At 39.0% G+C, this 11,158-nt stretch overlaps 1 protein-coding gene across 1 annotated transcript; it reads right to left on the bottom strand.

Moving 5' to 3' along the window:
• Positions 1–868: 868 nt before the first annotated feature.
• xpa (xeroderma pigmentosum, complementation group A) lies at positions 869–8,852 on the bottom strand. The gene is made up of 7 exons (XM_088632330.1): positions 8,687–8,852; positions 7,970–8,204; positions 5,749–5,853; positions 5,256–5,361; positions 4,402–4,567; positions 2,766–2,883; positions 869–1,814 (listed from the first exon to the last, which is right to left on the bottom strand). Exons 2-7 carry the CDS (start codon positions 8,166–8,168, stop codon positions 1,666–1,668), a joined length of 843 nt encoding a protein of 280 aa, XP_088488456.1. The 5' UTR covers positions 8,169–8,204; positions 8,687–8,852; the 3' UTR covers positions 869–1,665.
• Between the last annotated feature and the right edge of the window lie 2,306 nt (positions 8,853–11,158).

The following is an 11,158-nucleotide window of genomic DNA, read 5'->3' as shown; positions in this document are numbered from 1 at the left end:
ACAAGAAACAATGCACTTGTAAAGAGATTAAACTCAATTTGATTCAAAGTGATTTCATATTATGTTTGTCAATACAGAGTGTAAAGCCTGGATCCCTACCACATTACACATTCATAATTTTAGCTTTTATTGGCGATATTAATTCCCTCTTGATATTTAATGTAAACGTGCAGAGTGGTCCATGCACATAGCAAAAGCAGAAACTATAAATATAAGAGGCAAACACTGACCTTGAAAAAGATAAACACCTGTTTTCATGTTGAGGCATCATTTTCTAGGCCAGGGGTGGTTTTCATTTCAGTTTAACTCAGTGACCTTAATCTGCTGGTTACGGTTTTAACTGGACCAAACCAAACATCTTATCAAAGTTGTTTGGGTAGTGTTACTTTATAGAGAAATTGAAGACCTGCACACAAAACAGACCTCCTGCCTTAGGATTAGACACACCCATTTTAGAATCAGTTGGATAGTATTAGCACTAGGATATATACAGTACTTAGAAGCACAGAATTTAAAGAGATGTTACAATTGTGCAGTGCACAATAAAAATATGATTTAGAACATTATTTTTATCACCACAATAAAAATTCAGGAATCAGGCTGAGGAAGACTGACTGGGTGCCTGGCTTTATAACACTCACTCTGACAGCCAAAAAGGTTCAGCCAGTATAGCCCACAGAAAATTCACCAATGTTCTCAAACCAGAGAAGGGATAGATAGATGATTCCTGTCCTAGGCTGTTGTCATTTTATCATATGGTTTTTGTTTTTAATAAAATGTAATGAGAAAAAAGTGCCAATATAGTAAATATCAGTTGCTACTGTAAATCTCAAACCAAGATTGAAAAATAAAACTCTGGACAGTTAAAAAGCTTTACAGTAATATTTTATTAGACTTATAAATGTTTGCACTTAAGACTTAACTCTTATTCAAAGTAGATCTGGTATTTGTGTAGTTCATTCTTTCTTAGTTTGCTTAGCATCTTGTCATTTCCACTAAAGGAAGTGGTATCTGCAATTTGATGGGTTTGGTCCCATGTTTTTTTTTCTTGACTTGTTTCTCTAAAATTACAACAGCTTTATAAAAACATGACTGTATTCCACTAATTACATGAAGATTGGTTAAAAAAAATGTTTTACAAAGAATACCATATCAATAGTTTACATAACTCTGGAAGTTGGTTTTGATGCTTATAGAAAAGTGAAAAAATCACCTCATCCAGTAAAGTATTAGTTTCACAGGCTACAACAGGCTTGCATTATGTAACTGTTCAAAAATCAAAAACGGCCAGTTAAGCAAACGAATAGGTTTAATCTGTCCTATGCAAAAAAATCTATATATATACAACTTTAATGCATCAATGAATAATAAAATTCAATGTATAAAAGGATTTTTTAATTGACCAGTTCAGGAAAAGCTACAGTACGATTCAATTTGTATCCAGTCTCATGAAGTGCCTCTTACACATATATACAGCCAGATATATTGTATAAACAAAACACATACACATACAAATATTTAAGTAACATAGTCAGTTATAGCACCATGACACTTCTGCTTACCAACTGCCTATTGATACATCCTTTCCCACGAAGATCATTTAAAGTTGTGGAACAAGGCACTGCAAACCAGACTTTCAGCACAACCCAAAAGAGGCCCACACCATTACATCTTCTCATAAGTAAGTTCATGGCCACAGGTGGTGCAGACTTTCTTGTAGGTGTCCTCTTCGATCTCTTCCTCTGGCCCGTATTCGTGTTGATGTACACTGGAGTCCTTTTTCCACATGCTGCTCCTCACGGCCCGCCTCAGCTCTGACGGCAGACAAAAGTGACACTGTCAGTTTTTCAAAACAAGTTTGGCGCCTAATCTTGATTGTAAATTCTGAAAAAACAAATTGGTAATTGATACTCCTCCAATTCTTCTATATATTGGTTTATTGAAGTTTGGGAAGGCAGTACTTTCTCATTTAAAAATCTGATTTGCCCATTTTAACACTTTACTGGGTCTTTGTTTACGAAACTGTTTTACGTCATTTATACTGCAGAAAACCGCTTGTGGCTGTAGGACCAACCAGTACCAGTGGTTCCAGTAGGGAAGTGACAGGTTTAAAGCTCCAGAAAGATTCAGCAATACAAAAGCCGTGTGTGAATTCTCTGTGCGACAGTAATGTGTGGATGTTTCTCTAGAGCTGGACAGCATAAAGGTTTCTTTTCCCAGGCCATGATGCTACCCATGAAGATACTGTAGGTACGTGTGATGACATGTCTCTTGGGGAAGGATTGGGGTGTCTTTTTTTACGACAAATAGCTAAGAGTGAAAAACACCTGCAAATAGAAAGTTTAAGGAGTAGGGAGCAATCACCCACAAAAGAACACACGGACTGATAGGAATAGCACTCAATGGTGATAAAGAGAGGCACATTCTTTTTCTGGTCTGCCAGAATCCCAAACAGAACAGAGGAAGGAGGAATAGATCTGTCACCCTCTCAAAGTGAGAGCTGAGCAGTAAACATGCAGTCCAGTCTGCCAAGGAAAGGAAGATTTTATCTCAGGAGCATAATTCTTATTGAACTAAACAGAAATAAATTTAACAAATTTAAGCATAGGCCTGTGAAAATTCAGTAAATCTTGGAACAGCATCTGAATTGTTTGGGCACGCCTGTACCAGTTGACAAGTGGTGATCTGGCTACACTGTTGTATAAAGTGTACTTTGCTAATTAATCAAATACTTACACAAATCTCAGAATGTATAAGTTTCCTACCTTTTACCTTCTTGTCAAATCGTTTCTGCCTCAGTTTTTCTCGGGACTCCTTTCGTGACTCTTTCGCTTCATCCAGTGCTTCCTGGCTACCCCACACCTCCAGAGATCGCTGTATCACCTTTAGAGCCAGGACACATGAGGAAAGTCACCTGACAGTTCAAGACGCGCAATTCACGTAAAGCTTTACACCTGATATCAGACAACTATTTTGCCTAAAGTCAGCAGCTTCAAGCAAGAGGTTGACATATGGCACTACATAAAGTTCTAATCAGCACATTCATGCCTATTTTGAGAGTTCGATAGTTTTTTTAGGTGCTACTTCTGTTTATATTTTTAAAGTAGCTCTGCAGTGACTTGACATATTAGAAACCCCACATGTGAACAAAGAATTATAACAAATGATAAACTTGTAATCTTCTAAATTATTTAAATGTATTTAAAAACTTGAGATAGTAAAATGTCTATGTCAGTTGTGTAGGTATTTGATTTTTTCTCTGTTGCATACAGCGTAATGTTTGTTTCACTTCTCTTGCGAGAATTAGATTATCTGACAATAAAAATGCCTCACTATGTTCTTGCTAGCCCCCTCATGAAGGTATTAACGCGTTTTTCTTGGCTGCTACAGAACTTGAGATGGTTTACAGGGGGTATCAAATTGGTTTCAGGTACACAAAATGTACACTGCTTTCATCAGAAGAATGTTAAAGCTATAACAGTCATCTCAACTTAAACTGGTACTCTGCAAGTTCTGAAAACAACACGAGTGGCAAATTTTGAAAATTATTTTTTTGTTAACCTAATACAGAAAATTGAACATATGCTATGTATTCTTTAAAACTGAAGAAATATGGAGTTTATTAAAATTATTCCCCGTCTGACCTAAGGTGTCAGCTCAAGTAGGGCAGACACACACTCACACTGGGGCCAATCTTCCCAGAAGCCAATAAGCCTACCAGTATGTGTTTGGACTGAGTAAGGATACCAGAATACCCAGAGGAAACCCACTCAAACACAGTAAGAACATGCAAACTCAACACACTTAGCTCCCTTAGTCTGGAATTGAACCCAGCAAAGCTAACTACTGTGCCACCGCAATTCAAATTATCTTTCGTATACATGTAGTTTCATATAGTAACTACAGAGCTCCTTGAAGCAAACTCTTTTAAAGAGATCATCTTCAAGAATCAAACCTGTAAATCTAAACTGTAAGCATCTCTGTATAGCAAACCTTCTGACATGATGCATTTTCTCTGTGTTCTTCTGCATTTTCCTCCTGATGTATCCACTTTTGTTTAAAAAAAAAATGCACAGCCACTTTCACTACTTGTGTATGAACACAAAGCTGCCAAACAGAAATCAGGCATGCGTACCCAAGAATGATGCAGTAAAACTGTCAAATCTTCTAAATACATGGGAAATTACATTTCTTTACTGTAAATACACAATGATGTAGAGGCAATAAACCGGAGACCATTTTGTTTTGTATGTTTGCATTATTGAGTCATTCCACATACCTGCTACGACCCTTAAAAGTCCTACCCCTAGCTGAAGACCTCTGTTCTAATGCCATTCAATCCACTGCTGAGGATATAAAGACAGTAACTGGGGTAAAGTCCTTCCCTAAGGCCCTGGGTACCTGGAGTTTGAGATAGAGTTTCATATCACCCCATCGAGTGTTGTGAGGGTTCTTTTTCAGCACATATCTCAGCACCGGCTCTCGCTTGTCCAGGTCACAGTCTTTCAGGAGGAATTCCTCCTTGGCTTCTGTGCGGGTTATTAGCTTGTGCTTGGTTTCACTGTCCCTGAAACGACACAAACACCAAAGACTAAAGAGGAGGAACAAATGGCAAAACATCCGTCCAACCTACTAATACCCAGTTTGTGACTGGGCTCCACCGATTTACTCAAGGCATTGGGAAGTAAATTTCTTTTTCAAAATCCTGACTACATCAGTGGGGAGAATTACTTCTAGTGCAACACCCTGATCAACACCCTGAACCAAGGATCACAATTCAGAACCCCAGAGAGCCACTGGGCTGGTTACAAAACAAAATGTGTGGCTAATTTTAACATCTTAAATAACAGCATCTCCTGCAACATACCATCAAGAATAAGGTCATCTACTGATCCACCAGCACCACTTTAAACAGCAGTCATGCATTCTTTATATCACCCGCTACACACTTTCTGAACCCAAGTTTGTTTTACCAGAATCTCAGATCTTCAGAATACAGATTGGCATTCCACAATCCATCCATTTTCTAACTGCTTTATCCAATACAGGGTCACAGGGGAGCCAAAGCCTCCAGGTCCAGAACTGAACCCAGGCCCCAGCACTGCCAGTCTGCACTGCTAACCACTGTGTCATGTTCAATAATAGAACAGAAAATTACAAAATGCTGTTAATGGTTGCATTAATAGCCCATCCAAGAAAACTGAGCAAGTATGACTCAGCCTGGATCCTCAAAAGCCAGGTCTAAAGGTTTGTACCTGCAGTTGTCACACACGGACAAGTCAAAGGTGTTGCTGAGGTAGGAGTCCATGAAAGCTTTATTGCATTCTTCACACAACAGGTAGTCAAACTCAACCACTGGTCCTAAAAAACAAAACGAGAAATGGCGGATGTGAAGATTTCTTTAAATCCACCTCACTTATGGAAGAACGTTTAATAGAAAATCTAACCAGAATTCATATTTCAGAGATATGTGCATTAAATAACTGCTGTCCTCTAATGAACTGATATAACCTCTGCTCTGAAAAGGATGTCTCCAGTTAAAAAAAAATCCCATAATTGCTATCCATACTACCAGGGTGACACAACGCAATCTACTCATAACTTCAAGCATGGCTGAAATAATCAATAGCCAGTATATTGATTGCCTGGATTGTGTTTGTTGCACACTGTCTGAATGCCAATGAAGCTGCATGTGAATGGATGTCCTGCACAGGAGATAGTCCCAAGAACGAGCTGGCTCAGCTGTACCTGGTTTGTGAACCACTTTCTCCACTTTTTGCTCTTCTTCCTCTTCCTCAATGAAGAATCCTCCTCCAGAGTCAATGGTTTTGGAGATCTTTGCACAGGTTCCACCTGCGTGATAAAGCAAAAAGAACCTTTTGCGTTTTTTTTTATTTAATGGAGTTTTGTAACGATGGCCAATTCTATCATCCTCAGCTGTCTGGGACTGTAATTACGTGACTTCATTTCATCACTTAAACATCATACTGTACTTTAATTTGGCTTAACCCATTTGCCTGAGGGCTGACCTCCTGGCCATAGGATGACGAGGCTTTAACACCGATGCAGAGAGAGGAGTGACCAAGGGGCAGCTGCAGAGGTGAAGACAGGGTGGAGGAGGGATGTAAACGATGAATGCAAGGGACAGGGGGAGATATTTTAACTTTAAATACTCAATAAACCATTTACACGCCTAATTGTTGACTGTTATCATTCCTAGTGAAATATTTCTTATAATCCTTAAGTGGAGTAGCCAGTTGTGTGTTTTTTTTCCCCACTCAGCTCACAGATACGATCCCCATGTCCACAGAGGAGATTAACAAAACACAGGCAGACTCTTCTGTCCTGTCTATCTTTGAGATGCTTGTCTTTTAACATGCCTTAGGCACCAAACCCCCTTATCAGCATTCAGCGCCACTCAGAGGAGAGGCGAGTCCTTCATCAACAGCACCACAATCCAGGAAGCTGTGGGGAAGCTGTAGAGGTCACTTGTTGTTGCTGAGAGCTGAGAGAGAGCCGGCAGTCCAATCCCACCCTACCCTTGGTGATGCTCAGCCAACTGTGTGCCACTGCTTTGGGAATCCCAGTGACAATCAGCCATCAGTTATCAGTCATTGAACTCAACCTTTACTGGTTGATCCATTCAGGAGGCCCTCTTCTGTAATCTTTGAGTCCCCTGAAGCCCCTGATTAGGCTGAAGCACATACCATATGTTTACAACAAGAAAGGTTGAACTGCATTCCTTTGCAGATCAAACTAATTTCTAATTTTATTTGTGGTACACCCAATGAATAACAGATTTAATACTAGCTACTGTACTACATCAAAACATCAGTTCGCATTACCAACCTGTATAAATAACTATTACAAGAATCACTACATATCAGTAATATGTTAAACTGGTAAACAAAATGTGATGTGTAATTTTGGTTCAAATCTAAAATAAATAAACAGTATGGACAGGAAACATCACATCAATTCTGATTTTAAAGGGATTTTCCTTCCCACCCAGGCACAAATTTAGTATTATCAATACCGAGAAAAATATTTATGTACAGAGCAATCTCGTGTTCATTCTAAGCCCTGAGTCTCACATTTGAATTGTGTATACCTCAAAGACAGCACCAACAGAATTGTAGCCATAGTACCTACAATTTACACAGCACTATGTATCAGGTATAATACTTATGGGCATCAAATTCAAAACTGTTGCTTATATCTCCATTGCTATTTATATACCCATGTTTTTAAGTGACATTTTAGAAGAAACTTTTTCTGAAGACTTGTGTTGGGTTTCACTTTTTGCTACAGTATGTACTGCCGAAAGTTCATAATTATTTATTTATAGAGCACATTTTAACTCACAAGGTTATTTACAGAAGAACACAATGAAAAAAACTAAATTCAAACAAAAATTCTAAAATCGAAAGTGTGGTTACTTTCAAACAGAGCAACTAGATTCTAAAAGTCTGGTTTGCTTCTAGATGTAAGAAAACGGATTAAGAACAAGGAAGAGAATATTTGCTAAAGGCTGCTTCTCCGGTCTTGAATCTCATTCTTGGGATTTTGAAAAGTGTTGTTCTGGCAGACTTCAAGACGCACTGCAGCTCATAGAGTGAAAGCAGCTGCAAAACATATTCTGGCATTTTATTTAACACTGAGTTAAGAGATCAATAAAGGTTTACAATCAATCCTGTTTATCTGGAATATCTGGAATTATGTTTATCTAGAAAACAGACATATAAAGGTTTTATTTTACAAACATCAGAAACGAAACTCTGGAAAAGAATTATTGACATGATCTGTGTGAGATGTTCTTAAATTATACAAAACTAAATTATCTGTATTTCTTTCATTTGTTTCACACTGAAGCAGATTCTGGGAACATCAGCCCTTACTAACCTTAAGCGAACATATCTAATCATTTATGCACCGATTTTAGCATTTAACTACAAAAAAGTCATCAAACCTTTCTCAGACGAATATGGCCTGCTGGCAATCCTTGCTTGTCTTAACATGAGTGCCCGCTGTCTGTTGCGCTCAATCTTCGCCCTCATAGCTGCTGACAGAGGAGCAGGAGGGGTCTCGGTACTCCGCTCATTGTCTTCACTCTGTTTCTCAACTGCAGGTGCCAGATCTGAGGTAGCAGTAAGTGAGTCCATGTTCATAAAATCACCTCTCCCTTGCTTACTTCCCGCAGGCAGCTGGGCGAAAGTAAAAGAATATATCTTCCAGTTAATTAAAAATAATATCTTCGTTGTTGAATCCGAAGGACTGCAAAGAGATCTAATCAAATAAATACGTACTTTTTTCACAATTCTTAACTTTCAGATAAACTACAGTATTCGATCACTTGCCGACATGTGATCTTCGTTCGAATATGTGTTATTCAATTAAATATATTGATATTTTTACATGGTGTATGGATGTACTGATTAAACACAATTTTACTTTGTGTCATGCTTATACAAAAGGTTAAACCATGTCACCGGTTATCAGTTGCACTTTGAATCACATAAATGTTACGTTTAATTCGATACCATTGTTTTCGATTGAATTCAATGGTCTTTTTCTCTGCATGGCTCGTCACGACACCGGTTTTACGAACAACGAAAATAGACAACAAACTAACATAAATAACAGTTTCGTATGCGATAACTTCATTCGTTTACAAAAATGTGCCTACCGTTTTGTTAGTCTTAGATTCCAAACATTAAAAAACAAAGTATGTCGGACAAAACCTAAACCTGATCATTTTTATCTTTACTGGAAGAGTACTTTATTTCACTTTTTACATAAGGATCCCTGCGCATGTTGATGACATATACTTTAGAGTCGCTCACGCAATACACTCACTTGCTCCTTATTTGCATCTGTTGTGTATGATAGGTTGTACGCGTCTGCTGCTTACGTCACGTATCCCTAGTGGCTGAGGCGTCTCACTCACAGCTGAAGGATACCGTGTATAGGAGGATGTTTTCTGCAGAACGTCAGCGCCTTGAGTTTTCTGGGCAGAATCTGATGACAACTCCGTTTGCCAAATGGAAATGCGGACTAATGCAAAACTGAATATTGTCTTCAAACTTGTATCACGATTGCTTCGTATAATTCATATCAAATTATATGTAAAGTATACATAAATCTGTCATAATAACACTCCACGCAAAGCGCTTTACAGATAATGGGGCATTATAATAGTGTGTACCTCCACCACCACCAATGTGCAGCATCCACCTGGATGATGCAACAGCAGCCATAGTGAAACAGAACACTCACCACACATCAGCTATCAGTGGGGAGGAGAGCAGAGTAATGAAGCCAATTCATAGATGGGGATTATTAGGAGGCCATGATTGGTAAGGGCCAATGGGAAATTTGGCCAGGACGCAGGGGTTACACCCCTACTCTTTTCGAGAAACACCCTGGGATTTTTAATGACCACAGAGAGTCAGGACCTTGGTTTTACGTCTCATCTGAAGGACAGCACCAGTTTACAGTATAGTGTCCCCGTCACTATACTGGGGCATTAGGACCCACATGGACCGCAGGGTGAGCGCCCCCTGTTGGCCCCAATAACACCTCTTCCAGCAGCAACCCTGGTTTTTCCCAAGAGGTCTCCCATCCAGGTACTGACCAGGCTCACACCTGCTTAGCTTCAGTGGGTTGCCAGTTGTGAGTTGCAGAGTGATATGGCTTCATAATGATGAAACATTTTGTAATACAGTATTTCCTTCGTATTAAACGTAACAAAATACAAGAACAAAAACAGGTCACCCACCCCGTTAATACTTAACTATTCCATCCCCTCCCCCTTAGCTTGAGTGTCCAGTCAAGGACTAAATAACAACAGCAGTCCCTAGCAATAGGGATCTGACTGCACCAGCAGCATCACTCAAAGTGCCCACAATACCCCTAAGAGCACCATATAAATGACATTACTCAATATTCTGATGACTCAATGATAACAGAGGAAAGAGGACAGAGGCTCTCAACTCAGTGCCATCATCCTTTTACTTTCAGTCAGACCAGTTAATCATATCCTTGTCTGCTAATGCAAAAGGCCAATATAAAGAATTATTATGTAGCAAGAGTACCACATGAGAACAGGGAATAATCCTTTATTAGAACAATAGACATAGAGGAAGAGACTTGCTTCCAGAACTTAAACACGTCTGGACATTACACTCCCAAAACACGTGGAAAAGATCAGGTTAAAGTTATTGCCATGCAGAAGGGTAGAAAGAAATAACAATGTTTTGGCTGTTGAGCCTTCTTCAGATGTGATGGAGAGAGAGGAAGGTAGCAGGGATCTAAAGCACAGGCAAACGGGGAACAGATGACAGAGCAGATGATAATACTGTAGGTACAGAGCAGGTGAGAAAGAGCTTCCCAACAAAGTGAGATCTGGGGGGACAGGAGTGAAACAGCAGTCTGTCATTAAGAGAATGGAGGAGGTGTGTAAGAGATGTTCAGTGTCCCCACCCATGCCTCTTAGCATTAGGGTGTACTGTACATAAGGGACTGGGAACTAGCTTACTATCATATACAGTATCATCATCAAGGGATCAAATACACCCTGTAAAGAAATGTGAATCATACTATGATACAGATTTTTGATAGTAGAATTTATATTATTCCATATATTGTTCCAGGCAATATCTTTATCTGCAATACCGAGTGAATAGTGCCTGTCTCAGATCGCACTGGATACACCCACTTAGATTTAAACAGGTTTAAGTTGACTTTGTAAGAGACAAAACTATCTCACCATATTTCAGCCATGATTATTGGCTTAGATGGATGTCATTAACCTCAAATCTGCTGACAAGACAGAAATAGAGTGCCAGCACATGACTGTACATCCCTGGCTATTTTTTTCATTCAGTGTGACTTGCCTGTTGAATACCTCTGAACATCCACTGTAATGCTATCAGTTCTCACAGGTGTACACCTTATTTACTAAATTGTCTTTACTGCTTATTAGGATAAGCAGCTGTTATAAAATAAGAACTTTTTGAGATACATAACATTAATGCTTAGAATTTACAAACAACCAGAATGTGAAAGAAGATCACTTAATTGGCCATATACAATTTCTTGTATTAGGAATTTTACTTTTCACATACCCCAACTTGCTCTCTCTGAGACACACAGACAG

Source organism: Lepisosteus platostomus, chromosome 1 (assembly GCF_059453375.1).
Source record: "Lepisosteus platostomus isolate fLepPlt1 chromosome 1, fLepPlt1.hap1, whole genome shotgun sequence".
Taxonomy (NCBI): domain Eukaryota; kingdom Metazoa; phylum Chordata; class Actinopteri; order Semionotiformes; family Lepisosteidae; genus Lepisosteus; species Lepisosteus platostomus.
The sequence above is the reverse complement of the archived record's forward strand: the minus strand, read 5'-3'. Positions and strand labels throughout refer to the sequence as shown.

Bases quoted from the DNA above. Each gene is read 5' to 3' on its own strand.
- xpa (XM_088632330.1), bottom strand. From the start codon at position 8,168: ATGAACATGGACTCACTTACTGCTACCTCAGATCTGGCACCTGCAGTT. The intron at 5,362-5,748 runs GTACAGCTGAGC...TTTGTTTTTTAG, and splicing joins GAAAGTGGTTCACAAACCAG to GACCAGTGGTTGAGTTTGAC. The intron at 2,884-4,401 runs GTACCCAGGGCC...CTGGCTCTAAAG, and splicing joins AACTCTATCTCAAACTCCAG to GTGATACAGCGATCTCTGGA.